At 40.9% G+C, this 26,159-nt stretch overlaps 2 protein-coding genes across 2 annotated transcripts; one reads left to right on the forward strand and one right to left on the reverse strand.

Annotated features, from left to right (window-relative positions):
* Positions 1-346: 346 nt before the first annotated feature.
* On the reverse strand, positions 347-9,375 carry itgb3bp (integrin subunit beta 3 binding protein). Its single transcript, XM_071541032.1, has 8 exons — positions 9,324-9,375; positions 8,421-8,457; positions 8,123-8,195; positions 6,826-6,880; positions 5,772-5,850; positions 5,402-5,489; positions 5,082-5,138; positions 347-682 (listed from the first exon to the last, which is right to left on the reverse strand). The coding sequence occupies exons 1-8, from the start codon at positions 9,326-9,328 to the stop codon at positions 630-632; spliced, it is 447 nt and encodes a 148-aa protein (XP_071397133.1). The 5' UTR covers positions 9,329-9,375; the 3' UTR covers positions 347-629.
* A 582-nt stretch (positions 9,376-9,957) lies between these two features.
* On the forward strand, positions 9,958-24,298 carry efcab7 (EF-hand calcium binding domain 7). The gene is made up of 13 exons (XM_071541034.1): positions 9,958-10,069; positions 10,417-10,628; positions 11,043-11,129; positions 11,771-12,002; positions 15,037-15,158; positions 17,615-17,756; positions 18,263-18,372; positions 18,493-18,656; positions 18,959-19,092; positions 21,599-21,747; positions 22,046-22,255; positions 23,105-23,212; positions 23,790-24,298. Exons 1-13 carry the CDS (start codon positions 9,991-9,993, stop codon positions 23,868-23,870), a joined length of 1,830 nt encoding a protein of 609 aa, XP_071397135.1. The 5' UTR covers positions 9,958-9,990; the 3' UTR covers positions 23,871-24,298.
* Positions 24,299-26,159: the final 1,861 nt, after the last annotated feature.

Raw genomic sequence — 26,159 nt, forward strand, 5'->3', positions numbered from 1 at the left:
TCTCCTTAGTTTCCCAAGGTGTGAAACTGCTCAGGTGGGGAGGATTGCATAGTTTCAGACGTAATGGGGATGAGGGTTGCCTTCTGAAAGAACATTATTTTCACAGCGCTCTAGCATGGCGGTTATTGTAGAATCAACATTTGTCAGCCGCGAGGCAGAGGCTCCACCAGGTAGACGGGGGCCCAATGTAAACGTGTCCGAGGCTTCGCTCTCGCCGCCGCTGACACCCCCCCCCCCCCAATGAATGACGGCTTCCGAGACATCTCTGCCTCACAACTGACAGCACGGATTCCACATTCATCTCCTGTCTTATCTCCCCGGGATCATACGCACATTGCTACACAAGAGGGGAAGAGCAATTCCATTAGCTGTCAACAGCCAAGATGCCTTGCTAACAAAAACCTGGGGAATATGGGAGAGGAAAACATGAGTGTAACCCCACTGGCACCCAGTGATATTACACACACTACAGTCAACATCAAGATTGAATGGCACTCTGTTCACAAAGAAGAGAGTTAACATGAGGCATATTTTCCACAAATCTTAGTAAACCAAGGTGTATGACAATGGATTTCAGTCTTTACATTTAATCCAAACTCAGAGTTGAAGTGGTTTTGTACCTCAGCAGCTCAACCCATAATGGACTTCAGGAACTCATAGGAACTCCCCGTCTTTGTGCCACCTAAAAAGAGAAATGATGAAATCTCAAGTCAAACATTTATTGATTGGTAACAGTGCTTCTTTAGATAAATAAAATATATAATAAAAATATTATAGATAAATAAATACATAATATTCAAATGATCTGGGATGTGATCAGGGCAACACAAAAAGCAGGATATTACAGTGAGCAAAAGATGGGAAAAACAATGACTGGGAGAAGAGTATTCAAAAACTGAAATCAGGGGAAAAAACTTCTCATATCCCTGAATAATATGAATTGGTGTTTTCACCCAGCCCTCAACTGTATTTGGTTATTTGAAAATAATTATTTGCTTGCTGCAGTAATATTTAAATGTAAGACGAAGCATATTATCTGCATCCTAAGGTGAAATTCAATGACCTAGTCAGAAATCATGGGCTGAAAAGATTGCATACTCTGCAACCCACGGTGTCGATCGAAGGCCACTGGCTCCAGTTTGACCAAAACAGCCTAATATACAGCTCCCCCCTTTAATTGCGACTGTGTGTTTAATCAAAAAGCATAAAACTCCCGGTGGGTAGGTGGCATCTGTCCGTGAGGCCTCCCAGGATTGATGTGCCAGAGTCGAGGAACCGCCTGGGCCTGCAGCCCGCGACCTGCGACACAGCCCCATCACTTTTATGACATCTTAAGGAATCTTCTTTTTAATACAGCCCATTACTGCTGACATACAAATCTTCCCCAACATGCACCCATCTATGGCCTGATCAATTTTTATACTGCTGAGCCGTCCCCTTTCCCCTCATTTCGTCATCTCAAAATTCATATTATATAGGATTTTCTTATGGGAGAAATTGCAATAAAAATACGTTACCGGCCTGAAGATGTGCACAAGTCAGTACTTGGCTGTGACTAAAAAGCTTCGGAGAAAATAAAATTTGTTTCTGTAGTAAGCAGAACTGTTTAAATGTTATTTATTTTTATGCTCCTAAGAAAATATATTGTGAAGTGCAACATTGATTTAGAACATAACCATGTCGTGGTATGGGTTGGAGGGGCAGAATTTATGAATCCTTTGCACAACTCCTTTAATTGAATTTTCCAAATCTCTCACTACACACAAATAATCAATACCCGCTGCTGAGGGAAACTTGCCTCAGAATTATTATGGCCTTTCTTTTTCAATTCTGTAGTCATCAGCACATACAGGCGCCGCGGGTATTTGTAATGCCTGGACTATACCCAGAGGATTTATGCTCGCCCCAAGCCTGATGGCTCACCAAAAGTGACTTCTCTAGAATGCTTACTGAAACTTTTGTTAACCTTAAAGGACAGTCGTAAGCGCTTCTTAACACGGCGCTCTCACTCTGAGAAAAGAAGTAGCTTTAAAGCGAGACAGCATTATCACAGTGTAAGGCAGAAAAGGGGATGACAAGGCAGGAAAGAGGGAAAGGAAGAGGGAAGAAGACACAGGAGAAGTGGGGAAGTGGGGTCGGAGGATTGGCCGTCAAGGTTTAAATGTCCTCATGGATTTACTCAGCTGCCTTGGCAGGGTGCAGGTGCTGGAGGCTTGGCACCCGACACAGAGGGAGAGCCCAGGGTACAGAGCCTGAACACAGAGAGGGCGCTTCCTGGTGCGTAATAAGACGGCTTCCATGGAAATTTTAAAATGTATGGAAAATGAGCATAGCTTCCTGTGCAGAATTGCAGTGTTTAAAGGTACACCATTATACATTATCATTATCACCATACAGCCATTATCAACATCCTATGGTAACCTTCTTAAGTGCACCAGCTATACACAAATTTTGATTTGAATGTGAGCAACCTGTCTATATATTTGAGTATTGTGGCCTAAGCTTACGTCATGCCAGCCCGGCACAGCCTTGGAATCATGCTGCGTATTTGCTCACTTCAGTAAATGAGCCCAGGGGAACAGCCATTGCAAGTCTGGTGCATTTGTTTACCATGGATTTGCTTTGTGGCAGGCGATCAGGTAACTCAGAGGTGAACCTAGGGTGCCTCAAACCAGCTCTGTAGAGACTTGAAGAAGCTAGAAAGAGTTGTGTCAAACACAACATGCCCCTAACCCCTCCACCTCATTCGTTTTAAGTTCAATGCTATGGATTTCTTTTACAGCAGCTCCTCTGCTTTACCTGAATAGTGATTGTAGAACAATCCAATTTGAAAATTAGATTTGTATTACACTGTATCTAGAGTACTGAGTATATGAGTGCCGCACAGTTAATTAAAATGATCTATAAATCAATCACTAGTGTGTACTTCAGAAAAACCTTGTGTGGTGGTGAAATTGGGTCAAATCCATATATCTATTGGTGCTTCACTGTAGTTTATCAATCTGCCTATGGAAAAAAACTGTAGGGCCATAGTACTTTTTGAGGCAATATACCTCTATGTTGATTTTGTTCCAGTTATGGCATTTCTATGCCAGTAGCCTAACATCAATGTATGATCAGTCTGTCATCAGACAAGCACAGAAAATACTGATCCTAATCCTAAATACTGATCCATCCCATGTTCTCCACTCTGAGTACCAGCTCCTTCCCTCTGGCAGATGTTACAGAGTCCCTCATTGTGAACTCAACTGCTTTAAAAATTAATTTGAAATTTTAAAACTATATCTTATCGTATTATCTTATCACTGGTTCAAAATGTTCCCACAGGATCGGCCGTGCACACAGGCCTATTTCAGCCTGTATGTTCACTTACAAACTAACAGTAAACCTTTGTTACTGTAGTCTTTCACTCTTCTCTCCGAGAAGTGTTGCTGGCCCATTAATCCCAAGTTTTCTATGGATTGTGTGTTGCACAAACAGTTCCAGAACTTATTGATTTTCAAGAAGTACTCCATACTGTGAATCGGAGAGGCTAGAATTATTTCTACAGCACACAAGGGCCACAATTTTTCATTTGTTAGTCACGTCTGCTGGATGAGCCAGAGTAATTGTGCCTATACAGCATATGATGTCAGTGTGGACATGGTTGGGAGAGTGAACCGCACAGTTAGTCCCAAGTCCTCATAAAGCACTTGCCCTTTTCAGCAGAACTCCTTACACTCCCCCATGCATTCAGCACATGGACCCAAAGCCTGCAGGCCATAGCAGCGAATCTAAACAAACATTTTACACTACAGCAGGATCATGCTTCATGATACCATCAACATCATCTGTCTGGATTTCACGCTCCCTGCAGATATAGGCCAGAACTCTTCTGTAGCTTTGAATAACAGTTTGTTTACTTAAAATGTGTGTCTCAAAACACAAATAGGGCCGATTCTCTCCATGAGCAATCTGCCTTGACATTGTGAAGTCTGTTGTTGTAAGGAGGTTTATGCACAACTGATAAATTTCACGGCTCCCACCATGTGACAAAAAATGTGACATTCCTGTGGCGTGGATCCACAATGCAACATGTATGTTAGGCTCCCTCACTGGAACTAATTAAAACAATTTTTAACAACCTTATCGGAAAACAAGCTTGACTTCTGACAATACCCCCTATTCATATTCCACAAGTCACCATTATGTGATTGGATCACAAGAATTGCTTTGCTGGAGGCATAATATGTGCCTAAAATAATCTAATTAATTCTTTCCCTGGGAAATCTACTCATTGACTTGTTTGTGTAACCATAACAAAATGTTGTTTTTCTCCTAAGTTCACAGAGCACACAATTATCTGAACAACTCAGACAAGCACCCATTGACACTGTTATCGCTTAAATAGCTTAGAAGAAGGAGGAAGCAAATCAAATCAAATAGTAGATGGATGTCCCTGGATATCAACCAGGCCTTGTGACCATATTCTCTTCCTGCTCATCCTGAAATCAATCAGTTTACACAAACAAGTGGAACAAAAAATGTTTTCTTATAATCCTTTCATTTCAAGACCAAGGGACAAAGTCACAATCACAACAATATAAATTGAGGCATTTGGTGAAGGCCGTTGCATGTCGAGAGATATCACAGCCAAAACATTATGATATCTGGAAACCATGGAGCTATTGGCCCTCTGTGTGGAGACTGGAGACTCACTATAAAATTGGTGAACTGGTGAAACATACAACTTGTCATCCAGGCAAAATTTTCAAGATCAAGGTGCACCAATAAAAACCTTTGAGAAAACAGGTGTTGAATTTCCACACCAATCTTCTAAATTTGTGTGTGGGAGCCTAACTGCCAGTAAACCTTCACAAAATCTTGTAGTGTACTCAGCTCTACTTAGCAGTTTTGTGTCTTAAACTCCATTATTTTGGTCATAAAACTATTCAATGATCAACATAATAAAATTCCAGCAATGCTAAGTGGGTGTGTTTTTCTTGATGGCGAGAAGCATAATAGAACATGACTGTGTATATAAAACATTGTTTACTCTGACACTGTGTAAAGTTTATTACATTCATTAGCAGGCCAATTACCTTGAAAGGGGTTCTGGCGAGCATCATTTCCTTCCAAAGAGGACTCTACTCTTGATGCTGAAAACACAAAAATGCAATTATTTTAAAAGTGGGAACAAATAGTGAGTCCTATGCTGGTGTCAAAGGGATTCAAAATTTGGGTTTTTTCTTTTTTGCCATTAATTACTGCTACCAAAATATAACTTATAACGAATTCAAGTAGTTCTCACCCTGAAAGCCAGTTGGTTCATTAAGAAATAAGCCGATAACTCTCATTCAAACTCACTTTTGACTTTATAACATGGTCGTACTCAACAGTGTCGGTCACTTTGCCTACTTACTCAGCTCTCTGTGTCTCTTCAGTTCAGTCTTCAAGTCAACAGAACCTCTAGTGAAGAAACTCCTCAGTTTGCTGCTGCCCTCTGCTGACTAATCAAAATACAGGCTCAGGGACGTAATTAGGAGAACACAAAAAACAGCAATATATAGTAATTGGGGGGAAAGGACAAAAGCAGAAATCTCAATTGGAAATGAATGAAAAAAAAGAAAAAAATTCACATCCCTTTTGGCTATTTTAAAAGCCAAAACCTATATCACGAGTGAGTATTCAGTATCCAAAGACGACCATCATCCCTCAATCTGAAGATAAGATGGAGACTCCACATTTCCGCTTTCTGTGAAGATGAAGACCAAAGAAAAAGTCTCACTCACGACTATTTCCTCAAGCTCTTTCCTGGCCTTGATGAATGCATCCTCTGATCCTTCCAGTTTAGATCTCAGGGAGTCCAGTCTGGTAAAGGCAAAAGAGAGTGGTGTGAACCGTCAGGCAGCTTTGAAATGCTGAGGGGTTCAAAATTCTTTCTGTAATATTCTATGACAGTGTGATCTACTGAATAAGTCACTGACTACAATATAAATACCTAAATAGATGTCTCTTAAAAAGACTACGCTATTAAAATGAACACATATCCAAAGCAGAGAATGAAAATCACATGGAAAGGCTGGTAATTCAAAAGGGATGGTGCATATAATAAACAATACAATACAATGTCTGAAGAAGAGCTTGATAACATTTTTTCATGGCTTACCCCAATTAATGTTCCTTTCAGCTGAAAATGCTAATTGCCAATTGCAACATTTTCCAACTACAACTGACTTTTATTTTGAAATTTACAATACATCAAAACACTGTTTGAGTGCTATGTCGCAAATCACACTAGTATTACATAACCAAATGAGAGGACTGAATCAGTGCTCATGGATGTGCCATGTAGCTGTTATGATGCCCTTCAGAACTTATGAATGCATTGTAAACCACAGTTCATGTAAAGTGTTACTGACAGCACCATAAAATTCAAAACTAATACTTGTCTTGATGGATAGGCCAGACACCAAATGTCTGCCTTGGCTAAGGAAATGGCTCTTGTGTTAAAGTGCTGTTATACAACTATTTTTAGTGCTATGTAAATCACTGATAATTTGGCCAATGATGAATTGCCCTCATTCCGTGTCTCCTGTCATTAAATTCTGATATGTCATTATGACCATCAGGAAAGTGTGGCAATTGAAATATATCAACTAATAAAAGGGAGAGTTCTCTGTAACCCTTTACATTCATACTTTAATGTACTGCCCTTTACTTTCTGTGAATTTGTGCACAGTTGTTACCAGTGAAAATAGAAATTAACATACAGCCTAATAACAATTTACATGATTGATGAGTCTAAATCGAAAGAAATGTGAAATCTGTGACTTCAGTACTCACTTCTCTCTATCCGTCTGTGGGACCTTCTGTTTATGCGTGGTGGCTTGGGCATGGCCTGTTGATTAAGAACAACACACTCAATAACACAATCTAGAGCACATCGACATATACATATAAGTTGCTGTTGCTCAAAAAGGGGACTGCTTTATTTACCATAGAACAGAGGGATTATAAAACAAACATAATACACACAATATGACTTCAATAAAAAGGCATAGTCTAAATAGTCTAAAAGAATGTCCTTTTCAGGAAAGGACAACATGTAGCCAGACTCTTTTAATGCAAACAGTGAGTCCAGAATATGCATTCCACTGTGTCATTTCCAGGGATGGAGTTTGTGGATTATGAGCAGCGCAATTTCGCCAATCTCAATAGTGGAGGGTTAAAATGTTATTCTCTGAGAGAAGAGACTATAGGTGTTCATCAAATCCAAGACTGCCAAGTCGATACTAATGTCCTTGAGGACAATGTTCTTCCCAAGTTGTCTTGGAAAGAGAAGCATCCTCATATTTTGAGATGCTGTGTGCTTGAGGTCACACGCACAATCAGTTAAGACGTTCATTTCAAGACTTTCCTTCCAAAATGCTAGCCTATATATCCATTTAAGAAAAACAATATCACCTGAAGTTCATCATTCAATATCCTTAAAATAGAGAAGATCCAGCCAGTAAAAATGTTACAGTTTTCTCAACTAAAGACTTAAGTTACCTACTATCCTTTCAAAAGTGCCACAGCCTACCTTAAGTTCAGTCATTTTGCAAGAGTAGGCGTCCCTTTTTCAAATGGTGGATATCTAATTTTGGGATGAAAGTCTTCGTTTTTACATTTTTAACTGGATTTGTACTAGACTGTTGAGCTGTTTGGCCGTGATATGTCATTCTCGCGATGAACCTTGGTGCTTCTAATCCTTTCTCATTGGTCAAGTCAGCATCCTTGGTTGGCAAGTACACTTCTAAAATCTTTACCCATACTACCCTTTTTTCTTTTTTGCTTTGGAATTGTGCTTCATTCCATTAGTTATTACGTCAAACATCATCATGGTGGACACAAGGACGCGAGAAGAGAAGAGGAACGGAGAGATACTCTCGATACCATAGAGACAGACATCTCCATTCAAATTCTTGCAAGCAAGGACAGTTTTGCACAAGCACGGACACAGCAGACACGGCCTAATAGACTAGTAAAAATGTATCCCTTGTTTCAATGTGTAGCTAATGGTTTGGAGATTTCCTCTTCTTTTGTTGCATGATGTGCTGGACATTTCTTCAGAAGACTATAATGATAGTTGTCAACACACCTGGTGGAAGACTTGCAGTGCCAGTCAAGGGAGAGTAGTTTCTGTCAGGTGCAGGTATTTTGGAAGGTGTATGCTGTTCAGGACAGAAAAGACAAATATCAAAGATATCATTATGACAACATGAAAACATCTTAAATCATTTGAGTGTTCAGACAAAAATGTTTGGAAACCACGGACAGCCTAAAGCCATTCTTTGACACAGAAATTAGAAAGCAGCATGTTAGCTAAGGGCGAGCAACAAACTGATTACAGTGACAGTGTGGCTGGCTGTAGGGACAATTAAAATTTATTTACTCACACTTTGGGTATTATCCATGCGAAGAGCTCTTTTGACACTATTAGAAAAACACAGTGAAGTTAGACTAGACATTGGCCAAGTCTAAACAAAGTCCTCTTGGGGTCAATGAAGGGCACAAAGTCATTCTTAGCTACTTGGCGCATAAGTAAATACAGCATACCAGTGACAATAGAGTGAACCCACAAAAAAAGATGCAATATATCATAAAATTGCTGGTACAGGAAGGTCGCGTGTGATTCTGCTGTTTGAGCAAACAATATTCAACACTAACAATCAACATTAAGTTAACAAGTAAGTAAGCAAACCCATCTGTCAGCATTTCCCACTCCGATTTTAGTCAATATGGCCTATTGTGGGAATATTTTAGTGATAACATAGGAGATATAAAAAAAATTAGCATCAACTACAATAGGCCACAATAAACTCAACCTTTAGTGCAACAGACATACTATAAAGCCTTATATGAATGATATGGTGATTTTTCGTTAGGGGTAAATGTACTCGTGTAAAAATTCAATAACTTAGTTTGCTCTAAGTTAATACATTTCCGTGTTATATGATCTGTCAAAATGAGCCAAGATCTCAATTTTGTTTTTATCTTTGTAAGCGCAAGGGGTCTATTTTTTTTTTTGTTATAATGTCTTTTACGTGCAACTGACACAGTAAATATGCGAGGCGCGAGCAAAAACACCTGATATCTGTATTATTAAATAGCGCTTGAGATACACAGCCTCTGACAGGGAGGGAAGCCTCGATTCGTCCGTTCTGCCACGGAAGATTTTGTTCTCTTTCTGTCCAAAAGTATTTCTGAAGCAGCCTTTCAAAGTCCAACCTTTATTTTATGCCAGAAGTTTCAACTTAATAGACAATACAACAGACAAGCAGAAGGACATGGCTACTCACGGCATTTTCAGCTATCAAATTTCCAACGGGCTCAGCAGCAGGTTTGTTTGCCACAAATGAAACTGGCGCGCATGCAACACTCGATCCGTCCCTCTGCAACATGACCTGACCTATACATAGTTCCCCCAGACGTCTCCTTATTGTAAAAACTATTCAACCAACCCTTAACACATTATAATACTTAAAAGTCCGCATCGACATATTCTAAACATAGTATTTATTTTTGTTAATGGAGTAGTTATTGGAGTACAGCATCAGAATATAATGAATACGACGGAACAGCCGAAGTCATTTGTTTCTTCAGTGTGCTTTTTGTTGCGCACCGATATTTTTGTTTACCTAGCAACAGCAAACAGCAGTGGCGTTTTACAACTTCATGTGCCATTGCTAACAGGTGCTTGTTTCAGCAAAAGGTAAATCGTATGCTCTGGGGTGTTTATTTCGGTGTATTTACTATGATGAATCGGAGAGAGAACGAGAATAACAGATGTTTCACTCAGCTAACGTTAACTGTCATACCTTCCTGTCGTCTGGTTTCTAAGTTGGTAAACCAGCCAAAATGAGCTAACCAGGTCGATCTCTTCTCCCTAGGATGTCTTTTCAAGCGGCTTCTCAACCCTGCGGGCTGCAGATGTGTCGCGCTCCTGATGACGAGGAGACTTTCTACATGCAGTGCAGAGCTGCCTACCTAGCTGTGTTCAGATCTAGTTTGACAAATATCGCCTCCAAACATCAGTTATGTCGTGGTAAGCTATAGTAACACCATCCAGTGGTTTAGCTAACTAACTGTTAGCTAGGCTGTCATGTTACTAATACTGCCAATTTAACTTTCCCAGTAATCAGTGGCACAGACGTCCCTAAGCGCCTGTTTGCAGGAAATTTATAATGTCTGAATAATGTACACATTAAAAAATCAGTCTGTTAGAAAATCAATCAATCAATCAATCAACATTTAGCCTAAGTGAAGAGGTGATGCAGGAAGACCTTAACCAGCAGCACAACACGTTGGTGATGGTTGTCGTGTCATTGTCGTTGATTGTCATCATCCTTTGCTGCTTATAGATTCAAGGCTTTTCCCATTTATCCCATTCAGTTCTCCAGCAGGCCGGTAGAAATCCATCCCATGCAACTCTCAATAAATACTGGACCCCAAGAACGTCCAAACTGAACTTTGATGATTTCTGTGAGATCCTGAAGTGTGAGAAGCAGACAGAGGAAAATGAGCTGATGAGGGCTTTCAAAAAGATGGACGTGAATGGTGATGGCTACATCTCACACAGTGAACTGGAGAAGGCCCTTACTACTGTGAGTAGCCTAAAACATTTTGCCTGAGGCAGGTTTGTACCACATTGGCTACTATTTGATCGATGATGGAATGTAGTTGTTAAAGCTTTTTTCGTTATTATAGTGTGTAGGCTGGGTCTATGAAGACTTCTATTTTTGTATTCTGTGGTAAGCAGAGCAAGTCTGGGATACAGTTGGAGATAGATTCAGTTACTTTTCAGTGAATTGATTAATCTAGTACAATCAGCCAACTAGATTCTCTCAGAAATTGAGAATCCACCAATGTTGCATTCAAGGTGTAGACTGCTTAAAGCAAAAGATTCAGTACCTGAAATGCTTAAAATAGGTGATTGGCTCAGGCCTGACCAAAAGTAAGATATACTGTATTTTGTTGTGATATTTTCACTAATAAAGGAAACATGTTGATTTTTCCAGAGAGGAGATAAAATGACCGCTGAAGAGGTGAATGCCATTTTCTCAATAGCTGACACCAACAAAGATGGCAAGTTGGACTATGCAGAGGTAAGTTTGGAAAAGTGTAATGGGACTTTTTTTTCTCATTGCTTCTTACTTTCTCTGTTATCACTGTGTTCTACATAAGCCTGACACACAACATTGGACAGATCCACATATTTTTCCAAAACCTTGGAAAAATCTATTTTAAGTAAGTTTTGCCCCAGTTTATCAGTGTATATCAGTCATTCAAACATTTCATTTATTCGCTAAACCTCACTCCTTACGGTTTCAGATCATCCAAACTCTAACAAGTAAGCAAGAACAATGGCTGTTATGCTGAGAATTGAGTAGCAAAAACTTTCAGCTACAGTCAAACTATACCAACAATTGGCTGATGGCATGAAATTCCCAAATGCTCCAACCCTATTTTACTACCTGCCACAACAAATGGACAATGTTATGACGTAGTGTAGTTAGGGCACTTTACCTTAAAGTACGAAAGTGCCTTTGCTTTTGTCTCATCTGTTTGCAAATTCTTTTTTTAAAATTGAAGTTTCACAAGAGGACAACATAAGCCCTCCAAACCTGTCTTGGTTTCATCTCAGTTGTTTATCTCCATCCAAGCTGTAGGCAATACCCCCCTCTCCACTGCCTCAAAGCTGTGCTCATGCATCATCCCCCTTACTACTGGTTCCTGTTGCTGTCAGTTCTGCAGATTGCTGGTGTCTACAGTAGAGCAGTGTCAGGTGGCTGCTCTGGAGAGGCTAGAGGCTGATGCCAAGCTGAAGAGACAGAACTTTGGCAGCCAGTCAGAAAGCCCTCCGAAGAGCTCCGTGTCGTCATCATCATCATCATCTTCAGCACCAGCAGCAGCAGCAGCTACTCTCCCCCAGCCTCCAGAAACACCTAGGACAGAATCAGACACTGCACTGAAGAAAGGTACAGGATGTGGCTTCCCAGAGCATTTCTAACATAAAGGAGACTGCCACTCTGTTGTTTTTTTATGTTGTGAGAATGTTCAGTTTACATTACCAAACGTTCACTTCTATCCCCTGTCACCAGTCATAAGAGACAAGACTTTATCCTGGAACTGGTGATGTCACTTTGGTGTAGAAACATTTGCTTTTTCACTTCTTCATAGGTGAGGAAACAGAATTTATTACATGAGATGGTTTTGAGATTTAATTAAGAGATAATGTAGTTTGGCAAAACACTTTCAGCCCTACTAAAGGCTACAAACTCAAACCAAACCAATTTCCCTTTGATTCTACTGACATCACTTGAATGTCATGTACACTGGTAGCCGTAGTAGAAGTCCCCCATCAGGATTCTGCTGCTCCTATTCACCATTAACACCAAGGTGGCTGCTTTTTTTTCATTCTGTTTTTCAAATGACTGATTGCTAGACCATTCCTTGTGTCTTCTGACTCTGAAAACAGAACATAATAAGGATTTTCCAAAAGATTTGGGGATGGAGTGACTGTTCAGCAGTAGCTCACAAGTCATTGCATGCAGTTAAAACTGTGTCTATAATGATAATACCATCCTGCTTGTGTGGACATTGATATTGTATTCGTTGGGTCTGTATATTTGTCACAACGTTTCAAAATATGGCTATAAAAAAAACCAATGCTCTGTGGGGCCATTGGAGAAAATGAATCCATGACCTTATAAGGGAGTGGCCAATCTAAAAAATAATTCCACGTCAGTTTGTTGTTGCTCATGTTGTATAGAGGCAAGGAACCATTTCAGCAAAGACAAAAAAATACAAAAATGTTCCTTTTTAATCCGCTCATTGAAATTCATCACATTTTGCACACATGTTCAGGGGCCAAGTATTAGTCAAATTGTATAAGTAAAAGTATGGTTTAAGTCCTATTATGAGATACAATGGCTTAGGTATTGGCTGGAACACAGGATGCTGCAGGGAAGGCACACAGGATGTTGAACATGCATAATGCTAATGTTAATATTTGCACAGTACTGACTATATGTAGGTCCAAACTAGCAGCCTATAGAGGCTGTAGGCATACTCCAGATTCCCATTTGTACACACACACACACACACACACACACGCGTACACACACATTGCCCCTATACGCCTCACAGATTAGTTTTGAGGAATAAGTAATAGCTCTGTTATTGATCGATTTTTCACTCCCGTGACAAATCACCTCATTAAGACACTCCATACATCATAATCGCCACACAATTAGGGCAGCGTGTTTGGAGGGAGGAGACTGTAAAGCGTCGTCATTTGGGTAATCATGTCTGCCATTAAGAGGTTGACAAAAGCCCTTTCTACACTAGTGAAAAATGCTGCCTTTCAACTCTGGCTTTGGAGAGAGCACCAGCCAAAGAGATATGTTTTCATAGCGTAAACAAGCAGGGGCTGGCTTTCAGTCCAGCTTCAGCCCACTGCCAGCAGAGGGAACGAACCAACACCAGATTAGAAGTCAGATTTCTCCTGTGATACACAACAGGATTATGTGTCTCTTCGGCCAGGATGTGAAAAGCCACTTTTAGCGCTGGGTCACAATGGAACCAGGGTGTTGAGGAGAAGACCAGCAGCGATCCCCGATGAGAGAGCCAGGGACAGGCAGCAGTGGGAAGATAGAGTGGGTTGCTTTAAGTGGTCAGTCCGTGTTCATGTTATTGATTTGGAGGATTCCAGCGCTGCTCACTGGGGAGATGATGAGGGATTAGGCGGTGTTCTGGGGGAGAGCCCGGCCGACCACCACTGCAAAAACAAATGAGCTCTGAGATAGTGGCGGGGATTATCACATTATTGTGCCTCTCCCACATATTGATTTATACCCGTTACATTTTAACAGGGTTCTGACATGAGCTGCTACGTGACCGCACATGTTGAATGGGCTTTTCTTAGGGCTCAAAAAATGTTTTGACTGCTCATTTGGTCCTAGATTTGTCAGTATAAGACACTGCTTCCCTGAGATTTTTTTTGTACGGGGGCATGTGGGTAATTTTGGCTCTGAGATTCGGGTTCATTGTGGTTTTATTGGCATTCTCACTTCCACAATCTGTTGCTTTTCGACAGCTCTTTGGATTATGTGATGAGATATGGACTAATTATGTAATCGCCCTATTGCTGTTTGTTTTTTGGTGAACAGTAAGACCAGTGGATGAACTTTCATGGTGTTTTCCTGATAGTGGATCTGTTTATTTCAATTCCAGCAGTAGGGAGCTGCCAATGCTGAATGAATGCAGGGCGAACTCTGCTCGAAAATCCAATATGAACTCACACTGCAGCTTTTGTTAGGCCACATTTCAGTGCATCTTTGTCCACATTCACAAAACAGTTACAATTTGGCCCTCTAGATTAAAATACTGTCATCAATACAAATTAGATCCATGACAAATACCTTGATAGTGGGTCTATTTATTTCCCTGCTATGGTAATTTGCTTTTTAGCCCATCACATTACTTTGCATCTTGATTTCCCGGTCTTGGAAACAATCAGGCCCCTCATTATTGAATTGATATTTTCTGGCTTCAATTAGTGTTCAGGGGGAAAAAGTTGTGCAAGATAATGGATTTGAGGGGCTCTGGTTATGCCATTTGTAATTTACAATGCCTCCATAATTAATTAAAGGGGGTTGAACTTGAGATCACACTTTCTCCGAATCCAAATGCAAAGTAGTCGTTTTCACTTGAACTTAGCAATGGACGTCTGATAAGACAGATTACAGTGTCACCCATGTTGTGCTCCTCATCTCTCTTTTGATTGTGTGTTTATTGTGTGGAGAAGGAAGGGCTGCACTTAATCTGTCAATCAGTCAGTCTGTCTGTCTGTTATATTGTAGCAGTGTTACAAGTTAATTGATTTATTATAATTATGTAACGTGTATTTGTGGGAATGAGCATGTGTGTTTTTGTGCTTGCATTTGTGCTCGTGTTTTTATGTGTTTTCATGTTTGTGTGTGTGTGTGTGTGTATTTGTGTGTGTCTCAGACAGCCGATCATCCTCCCGTCCCTCCTCAGCCCGTAGCAGACGGTCGTCCCTGTCTAACGCCATCACTATGACATCCAGCAGCACTAAGGCCAGCAAAATGCCAGAGCCCACAAGTTTACAGGTACCTCACTCTACAGTCCAAACCCTGCCCTTTTAGACCAGGGTTTTTAGACATCCAAACAGATAGGCATGCAGCCATGGACCTTATGCAAATATAATTTGCATTGTGCTTCTAACTAGTAAATGTAATAATTATAAAATCTAACTATTCTTAATTTTTCTGGGCCCTCATGAAAGACCCAGTTTGAGAACCACTGTCTGGCAAAACAGAGTTAATAAAATAAAGCACAGTTGCAAACTCAAGATCACATTTTAATTTGTCTTTTACATGGAAATCAGCTGACATTGGAGTACATGCCCTGGTGCAGCATTTCTTAAACTAGGGCTGGCCTTGTTTCTGCTGGGTCCCCAGATGATAACATTCGTTATGTGGCTTGGGTCCAAGAGTTGAATTTGGGTTTCAGACTGAAAACTGCTTTAGATTACACGTTATTAACAATGCTCTCTCTACCAATGCTTGTGTATCTTGTTTTGAATAAATGACACTTGATGACAGAAATGAAATGAAATGTAATAAAATTATTTATGAAAGTATCAAGTCATCCATGAAAAGATTTATACACTCATTCTCTTCTGAAAACATCATGGGTGATTGACATGATTTATTATGAATCTGAAAAATCTACTATCAGTACCATCAGTAACATGGGAATCTGTGAGAGACCAGGGCCTTGCAACTCCACTACTTTCCTATTGTCATTGTCACCAAGCCTTTTGATGCGAATTTGGCCCTGGGTGGATAGCTATACACTGTATTGATCCCGCGCTCTTTGTTTGTACTCTTTTTGGCTTAACCTCAGCTGGTTTTCTTTACAGCGGCAAAAAAAGGTAAATAAATAAATATATAAAAATAACAACCCTTGCTGCATCTCTCAGGTCCAAGCTGTTGAGATTGGAAAGGGCCAGACGTCGTCGAGGTAAAAGTATGTGTGTCCAGAGATTACCTCTGAGGGAAGTTCCTCTCACTGTATTGGCTTCTATATTGCCAGGGGCTGATAATTGGTGGAGGGGGGTGGGTGGGTCGAGGCAGGCTGTGTTTTGGTAGCAGTGTGTGTATGTATGTGTATGGAGCGTGTGGCTGTTTTCACCACCTTGGGGATCCAAATGTGTCTTCAAGAATAGAAATCAGAAAACTGAAACAGGATTATTCTTAATTAAATTTAGGATTTAGGTTTAGACATTGGTTAGAATTAGAGATAGGTTAAGGTTACAGTCAGTGTAATGTGTGTGTGTGTGTGGTTGTAGTCTGCGGAGCAGTAAATCAGACCCGTGGCCTGAGTAGGTGACAGCGGCCTGTATTAGTCTGCTGGCTGACCCTCTCTCTATGGGGGCATTATTTCTGAGGTCTTTAAGTAGTGGACGGCTGCCCGCGGCAATTTCCCTCATTTAATATCGTCTGGACAAACCACTGAAGTGTTATGGTTTGATCTTTTATGCTTCTCACAGCCCAAGATAAATACTTTGAGAAAATGGCTTTTCTCCGCAGGAGTGACATGCTCCGTGTTTATGGTACTTTGTTTCTTTGTTTAACTTGGTGATTTATTTGTCCACTAAAAGGATATATAGCCTATTCCAGACTTGCTCGGCCCTCAATGTCCTCTTATTGTATGTCCGCATCAACTGTGTTTTCATTTAATGTGTCTCCAATGAGCTGAATGAAAACTTCCTTGTTTTGATGTTCTTGTTCAATTTCAAATTATTACCTCATTTCAGCTGTGCTGGTAGACGAAGGAACAACAGGATTTCGAAATGAGAGAAATATTAGGATTCATAAATATCGCCAAAGTAGCCTCTTGATATTTTTGAATGACTGCTGGCCTAAGATTGAAAAGGCTATATTTATCAAAGTTAAATGCACTCCAATTTGCCATATCAGGTTCTAGTAGGAGATTTACTTCAGCCTTTATCTGAAATGTAGTGTAACACTGTTGCCCTCTTCTGGATACGTGTGAGTATAACAAGTGTTTATATGTTGCTGAACTGACATGCACCATGGAATTATGAATATGCCCCCTGAAGGTTGGAGTGATGTTAATTATCACAACAGCAGTTTCAGTTAAAGTCAATCAAGTGAGTAACCTCATTGCAATGATTGACTGCTTAATTCACTTCTTGCTTGCCAAAATATACTTCCCCTGTCACAAGATCAATTCTCCTTTTAATAAGAACTGCAAATTAGTTTTGCTTTCTATTGAATGAGTAAATGCATTTTCATGACAAGTAGTTTCCAAAAGGCTTTGTTGGGATTGTATTGGAATCCAAACTGAGTCCATACATCACAAGAGTGCTTGGATGTTTTAAAGGGCTTGAGTACTGGGGTAAGGTGAGGTGAAACAAATTGGGCCTAGGTCTGTAAAGTTCAAGAACCATTCCTTTTTTCAGGATTATTGGACACTCTAGTCAGTTGGTGTGAATGCCGAGTGCCGTCAGTTAAGCAGTCATTGTCCGCTGTTCCAGGAGTGGCATCACAGTTACATGAAGGGCTGTTTCTTCCTGGAAGATGATGGGAGTATCAGCTCTCTGCAGTACCAGCTCCACCTGCCTCAGACAACCAGCGTCTACCTCACCATCCAACCACTCAACCTCAGCCACAGACCCGGTACTGGAACTGTTTCATATTATGTACAGATCAAACCATAAGAATAGTCATAAGGCCATACTTTATTGATTGCTGTAGGGAAATTCTCTTGTTGCTCGCTCCTCTCCAGAGGGAGGTCAGAGGTCAGGGACAGCTACAGAACAGCAGTCCTGGAGCTCAAGGACAAGTGTCTTGCTCAAGGACTCTCCAGTAGAGTAGCTGTTTGCCAACACTGGGTTTGAACCCGGGTCCTCCAGTTGAAGTACATATTTCTCACCACTAGGCCACCCAAAGTAACATCATGGATGTCCCATTTTTGATATGCTTGAGGCACTGCTGCTGCACCGCAGCTTCACCATTGTTTTGAAGAAATGAGACCACCCAAAAGATTGACAGTCTTTACCGGCCTCTATATTGTATTTTACATTGTTTGGCACTGGGTCGGCTTTTGCAGGAAATCTGCTGGAACGTGACTGTGAAATCCAAATTTGAACCGTGTTTTCCTCTGCTCTTTTCCTGTCTTTCAGAGAAGTCGTCATCCTGGATGAACATGGACACAGCACTTTTTGTCATGTCAGCAGGTGAAACCAAAGAGGACTCAACTTTAGTGTGTTTCACTGAGTCAAGAGACAAAGAGGTACGATTTTGGGACCGACTACCTTCTGGAAGAAAATGCTGCAATATGATACTGCATCATGTGTTTTTTCCTCCACCCCTAACTATTACTCCCACTGCAACTGCGTTGTTGTTTCCACAGAAGTATGTGTGGAAGGGAGAGCTGAGTACTGGGACTTACTACCTGCTGCCCTTCACCAGCGGCTGCAGGTTGAGGAAGAAGAGCAAGAAAAGCCTTTCTAATAAACCAGTTGAGTTGGTCTACAGGACTGACACCGGAGAACTTGACCTCACCAGGGAGTTCAGGTGTGTGTGTGCACACATATTTGCCTGCTTCATGTCATCGGCAGTAGTATTGAAATCCACCAGCAATATTTTGTTAAGTCCATAGGTTATGATGCATAAGTGGGCTATAGATATCTAAAATACAATGGAAAAAATAAGATTGGTAATGTTGGAAATGTTGATAAAATTGTCAGTGTCAGCACCTTCAAGTTTGAGACCATGCTTCTGTTCCAGAAAAAGGTGGCCTGTCCTGTCCAGGTGAGGGGGAGGATGGATGGATGTTATATCTACACCTCTAATGTTTTTCTGTGTTTCTGCCACAGGGAGGTGCTGTCTGATATCTTTGAGGTGATAGACCTGGATGGGAATGGTTTGCTCAGTCTGGAGGAGTACAATTTCTTTGAGCTGAGGACCAGTGGAGAGAAGTGTGACAAGGAAGCCTGGGCCGTCTGCAAAGGTAATCATGCTCATTAAGGCACCGATACATAGGATGGTCAATGATACATTTGGAGGCAACATTAGTGGGCAAGTGCTTCTTGGCAATACATTTTATACTGTTGGAAAGCCTGTTTATTTCCCTTTTAAATGGTGCCTCATTTGTAAGGAACATGCATTTGTGGGATGAGCAGCACAGCTGAGTATATGGGTTGCGCTCATGTAAAATTTGTCAAATCTTCTCTGCCAATGCCAAACAGCTTATTCTGCTGTTGCTATTGACGCTTGTTTGGTGGATTGGATGATTGAAGTCTATTAGTAACAAGGAAGAAACAAGACATATTGGCAATTTTACAATTTATTCATTTAACAAACAGTCAGGAGCCTCAGTAGCATGTGGAAGAACCATACACAGCCACAACAGCCTGGCACCTCCTCCTCATGCTGGTCACCAGCCTGGTCACACACCGCTGTGGGATGGCATTCCACTCCTCAACCAGGATTTGTCGCAGGTCAGCCAACGTGGTTGTGTCGGTCACTCTAGCACGAACAGCACGCCCAAGCTGATCCCATAAGTGTTCAATTGGGTTGAGGTCAGGACTGTTGGCAGGCCATTCCATTCTCTCTACTCCCAAATTCTGGAGGTAGTCTCTGATAAACCCCGCTCTGTGGGGGGAGCGTTGTCATCTTGGAGGATGGAGTTCGGTCCCAGACTGTGGAGATATGGGATCGCCACTGGTTGCAGAATCTCATCTCGATATCTCTCTGCATTGAAATCGCCTCCAATGATGACAAGCCTCGTTTTTCCAGTGATGGAGATGCCGCCCCACACCATCACACTGCCTCCACCAAAAGGTGTTACTCTATCGGTGCAGCAATCAGCATAGCGTTCTCCCCGTCTTCTCCACACTTTGACCCTACGATCCAACTTCTGTAGGCAGAATCTGGACTCATCGCTGAACATAACGTTCCTCCACATGTTCAGGTTCCAGTGCAGGTGCCAATCAGGTACCTGATTGTCAGCACCTGGGGGTACCGGAAGCTCAACAGCAGAATAAGCTGTTTGGCATTGGCAGAGAAGATTTGGCAAATTTTTCATGAGCGCAACCCACATACTCAGCTGTGCTGCTCATCCCACAAATGCATGTTCCTTACAAATGAGGCACCATTTAAAAGGGAAATAGACAGGCCTTCCAACGGTATAAAATGTATTGCCAAGAAGCATTGTTACAACAGAGAAATAATCTACCAAACACAAAGTTCCGAACTTTTTGTTCGATGTTTATAAATACCTTACAGCCCACTCTTACTGCATATCTGCATTGACTCATTTGCCAATCCAGTCTGGATTACTTTAAAATGTTGCCCACCATGTGAATAAGTGTGTGTAACAAAAGTCAATACATCAGTCACATATTTGTAAAACATATTATGGAGGCACCCTCTCTCATGGTAAGCATCATAAACTCTGTGGCAGTTTATGATGCTAACCATCAAATTGTTACAAGCTCATTTGTGAAAGGCAGAGGTTACAGAGAAAACATGATTTGTTGTTGTGATTGCATTGCAAAGCAAATTAAGGGATTATTGTGTCTCCAGCAGAGAACAATGTATGTTGTATTTGTGTACATTCTGCAAAATTAATGGAAAAATCCACCCTAAAACCACTACTAAAAACAGCTATTTGCAATGTTCCATTTTGTTGTTTGGTGTATTTTTCATATTCTTCTGGATAACTGGCCAAACATAGGCAATGTGACGAAACGTTGAGATATTTCCAGCGCAGCTACAATGGAGTTGGACTGTCAACAATCTAAAACAAACTGTAAATGTCAGGTTTGGGTGTCTGACCCTCAGAATCAAAGAGCAAGGGCTTCTTTCTAGACTAATCATTTTCCACTGATGTTCAACAATCATGCAGGGAGAAAGCCATCATAGAAGAGGCAGAGATACCAAGTTCTTCACCCACCATAGCCTCAACAGACCATAATGCAATGTAGCCGTGAGACTTGTTGCGTTTTGATTAAGGGGGACGACTCCTTTTTCTGGACTGGAAAAACTCGCTTCATCACAAAATAACTCCTGGAATGCGCTGAACATCACAGACTGATGATATCTGACAGTGTAAAAGTGTCTGAGGGTGGAATTTTTCTTTAACACTGTATTCCTAAGCAAGTTGCAGTGGAGCCAGCATTAGAAGAGCATAACTGTTCAAACGAGCAAACAAACCTACCATAGGTAAATACAGGTTTAAAAGACCTTGCTGTGGGCATTGTAGTGGCGTTATGGACTAAAGCACATATCACACACTTCAGGTATTGGTTTGACTCACAACCTATTTTAACCAATTTTGTAATGAACTAGGTGTAAACCTAGTGTAGATACATGGTACTGTAGATGAGTCTAGTTCTGATCAGTGTGTGTGTGTGTGTGTGTGTATGTGTATGTGTATGTAATGAATTTGGTTTGCATTTGGTTGTTTGTTTTAGAAGAAAATAGATCTCATGTTTGTTTTTTGGGGCACACAGAAAACTTTGACACGAGGAGAAACCAGCTGACGCGGCAGGGCTTCATGGAGCTGAACCTGATGGAGGCCACCGAGAAAGATGGAGACCCCACAGACCTGTGGGTCACCCTGGAAGCCATGGGCTACAACCGTGCCCTGGAGCTGGTGGAGGTGGGGTCACACAATGGAAAACACATCTAGACCTTAAATAACTCACTCGACCCAACTAGCAACTGAATTAAATCCCATCCCCATTCCTTCCACTTGCTTTCCAAGAACAAAGCCTCAGCGAGCAAACGTGATGTCCTGATACTACACCGGGAGACACACGCACGCACACACACACACACACACATACTCACACGCACACACGCACGTACACACAAAGAAACACATCCAGACCTTGAATAACTCACCTAAACCCTACTAACTGGTTGTATAAACTCCTCCATCCCACACACCCCGTCAGGCTTGTCCGTTCCAGATAGATGTACACTGTGAAGGCACACAGCCGTCCGTCCAGCCGCTCAGCATGGATTCAGGCTCCAGGCTGCTGAACCAGGCCCTCCAGAAGTCCATCGTAGCCAGGGCAGAGGCCAGGCCGCTGAGGGGACAAGACAGCGTCCTCCTCTACACCTACAGAGGAGAGCACAGGATCTCCTCCCTCGTAGCCAACAAGGTACACAACAAACATACCAACCAACCACTGTGCATTGGAAGAGTTTCATTCCAAACTGAGATAGAAACCATTTGGGGGAAAAATATTTTTTTGAAGCATAGTGAGTCTTAAGTCTCTTTAGAGATCCTCTATATTTAAAGGATACTGAATGCTAAATGTCAGGCAATGATTTTTTCCAAAATTGATTTATAGTGTTGTAGAATAGGACTGTCCAATTCCTCTTCTTCTTCTTCTTCTTCTTCTGCTTCTTCGTCTTCTTCTTCTCCTTACCAGGGACCATTCACACAGCTTGTAATTGATATGCAACCTTCGTGTCCATTCTCATAGCAACAGGGGCTACTCTAAAAGAATGGCCAAACAACATAAGGGAACTACCAAATCGGGGAAATAGTTCAATTAGCAGGCAAAGAGTTTACCAAATAATTTTAGAGTGTTTTTTTGTTGTTTTATATCATTTTAATGATTTTATGTTTGCCTATTGCCTTATAATTTAACAACAATGACATTTTCAGCTGTTGGGGGAGGTGAGTGGGATGCAAGTGGCTTCCTGTAAAGAGAGCATTTACCTACAGTTCTGGCCAGAAATAGCAATAATTTTGTACATGGAGATTGAGTTCTCCTGAGATTAGCACAATGTTCTCTGTTCTTTTATAGCTTTTACATAGATAATGCCCACAGATTATATTGTTTTATGACTGAGAAAAAAAGAAAAAGAGTCTCTTGTTCTAGACTTTGCTAATGTTTCCAATATTTTTTTTGCTAAAATGTATCTGTTGCAGCCAATTTCCTCATTTTCCTTAATTATAAGCATAGAAAGCTGACCAGTGCATGTGACCTTTTGTGTTGCAGACCAACCAGAAAGTGACAGTCCACGTGAACAACGAGCAGAGCAGGAACTGCTGCAGCAGCAGAGGCATGAGTGTGTTCGCTGTGGAGGTGCCAGCCAGGACCAAGATGGTGAGAAAGTCTTCCATGATACTCTCTGAGAATGCCCTCTAGGATAATATTACCATCCTGAAATTGTAAATGCTTACATTCTGCTGCTTTGCTTTCAAATTCTCAGTTAAGTCATTCGTTCTCAATAAGAAAGTGCAGAAAGCAAATATCCATGAGGCTGAACAAACAACTTGGCCAACTGTGAAATTGATGATTGTGGGTGAGGTTGATTCTGGGTTCAGAGAATTATAGCAAATGCTGTTATTTGGAGACATTAGTATCAGCATTACTAATAAAAGAAAATGTGCAAAACAGAGCAAACATCTTCACACATCACCAAGAGGCAGAAAATCAGCAGCATTATGATCTTTCAACACACTTGAAGCCTAAATCTGGTCATCTAGTCATCCAACAGCATGAAAGTAGTCACTGCGCTTCATTATGTACAGAACTAGTGCAGAACCATTCCTGCAGTAACCTAGTCTACCTTTCTTAAGTAAAGAGAACAAGAAAGCCAGGAACTGAATATAAAGAAGGGAGCAATAGAATGATTATATGATGTTGGGAATGCCAATACAGATCTGTGTCCCTCCACTAGGTGTGCCAACACGTCCTGCCCACCAACGACAAACAGGACTGGACCTACTGCTGTGTGGAGAGCATGCTTCCCTGCCAGTAACACTGTACTCCCAAAAAGGGTTGGAAACTATGCTATGCTAACACAGAGTAGTAGTGGGCCAAACTCTATTCATAAGCCAGTGGTTTCTGGGCTCACAGTAGCACATATATCCTCCAAATAGGAATAGAAACTGTTCTATACCAACTGGCCAGTATCTATTCATATAAGAAATTTCTGAGTTGACTCTCTCTCTAATGTGCCTTTGTACGCATAACAGTTGTTTTAACTGAATTATAGGAAATTTCATAATTCTTTTAACATATTTTTTTTAAATGTATAGATATTAGATTTAGAAGAAGGTATCAAGGATTAAATTGCCAGCATGAAGGGTGCTTTTCATTCATAATTTTAAATGCATTTCCATGATATATTTACTGTCGATTTGATCATTTTCCAGAAAAAACTTCTCTGATGAATTATTTTATCGTGTGCCTGGTGTTGTAGAACCAATAAATTACATACAAGCCTTTTGTTGTAGCAACTGCATTAAATTAAATTGGTTCAAAATAAAGTGCAATTTACTGTATGTGCTAATGATTTCCAATTCATTCTCAATGATTTCATTATAGATATGATGTGAGGACACCCCGTCATTGGATTTTTTATTTATTGTTTTATTTAAAGGGCCCTTATAATAAGAATTTAAATTTCCCTAGGTATGTGATCAGAGATAATGAATGAAGACACTTGTTGACAGGTACTGCGTTGCATTCTTACAGGCAGTTTCAGATTAGCTCCATGCATCACAACTGAGTTTGGTCTTGAACAGCTGTAAACCTTTCTAATCAGGCAGGTCCAGACCCATCTGGAATGACTCCATGACAGGTTTGTATCCTTTAGATCAGGGAATCTGGTTATTGCCTGCTAATCAGGTTCAAATATGGTGACTCTTTGATGTGTGTGAGGCCTCATTCTTCAAATTCATTCAAGAAATACCCAATTCACCCAACAAATTCATGAAGTGTATTATCTGGAAACTTTAAAGAATATCCTCTCCTTCAAATGGCTTAATTGAAAGGCTTGACCCCATTCCTGCTCTTAACTGATAGACTGATAGACTTAGAGTCATAGAGTCAGACTTAGAGTTGTGTTTGTGGTTGTGTTTACATGCAGATAGCAATTACATGCAGGTAATATAGGTCTAATAGGCTCTTAATCCAATTCTCTCATATCAACGCTTCAACCTGACTACAATAGGTTAACTGACCCTGATCTGATTGAAACTCAACATGATGAAGATAGCCTTGCCCTTATAAACAGTCTAATGCAGTGGTTCTCAAAGTGGGGTCCGGGGACCCCCAGGGGTCCTTGAGGGGGTTCCAGGGGGTCCCCAGCAAAAAGGGGAATAATTTATTTTCACTATAATTCCATCCATAAGTAACACAATGACAGAATGTGTGACTATTTTGGTCATGGGTTTCATACACTTTCTGTAATAAAACATCTGAAAGCAAAAATCCTATCAGATGGGGGACCCTGGGACAAAATCTTATCAAATGGGGGTCCGTGGTCTAATTTGTGTCAGTTTAGGGGTCCTTGATGTGAAAAAGTTTGAGAACCACTGGTCTAATGTGTTAGTTCAACTGCTACTTGCTGTGTTTTCAGTCCAGTTGCAGCCTGTATGTAAACACGGTCACTGTGATGGCTGTTGGTCACCACTCTTAATGTAGGCTGGCTGGCTGGGAATATGGGGATATTGAGTTGGCAGTGAAACACATTCCTCTGCATTGCGCTCAGGTCTAAACTTTATTCGCCCTTGGCCTTTCCAGCTGACAGCAGTCTTGACCTCCTATTTATATCTCTAAGGCCATTATCTTGCCCTTTGACTTTCTCTGCTGAAACAGTAGAGCCAGTTAACTAAATGTCACATGACATGTGAGATGTATTTAATCTCCCGCGCCCCTGTCTGCTCTTCCTTTCTCAACGCAGAGCACAGAGCTTGCCTGGTTGGGACAGTTTGTATGAGTTTAGGAAGGGCTGAGTCCCAGGGTTGTGGGTCAGTTTGAATAACTACTTTGTGAGACTGTCCTTAAGTTTTGCAATTTTTTATTCTTTCAGAATTTGTTTTAAATACGATTTAATTTGTTTGTTGTTTAGTAGCACTCTGTAACTTTGTTTCAGGCACTGGATTTTCTTCCAAATTCCCAAAATTGAAATCAACATGTGCCATAAAACGGATCTTAGAATCAATAGTGACAAAAATGTGAAAGAAGAATCAATCATCTGTCAATAGATTGCTGTTTTACTTAAAATGGAATTGATTGAATTGAGAGTGAATTGACTCATTGT

This window comes from Centroberyx affinis, unplaced genomic scaffold (genome assembly GCF_046629955.1).
Source record: "Centroberyx affinis isolate AG114_WGS23_722 - 3 ecotype Tasmania unplaced genomic scaffold, CSIRO-AGI_Caff_v1 ptg003779l_1, whole genome shotgun sequence".
NCBI classification, from domain to species: domain Eukaryota; kingdom Metazoa; phylum Chordata; class Actinopteri; order Beryciformes; family Berycidae; genus Centroberyx; species Centroberyx affinis.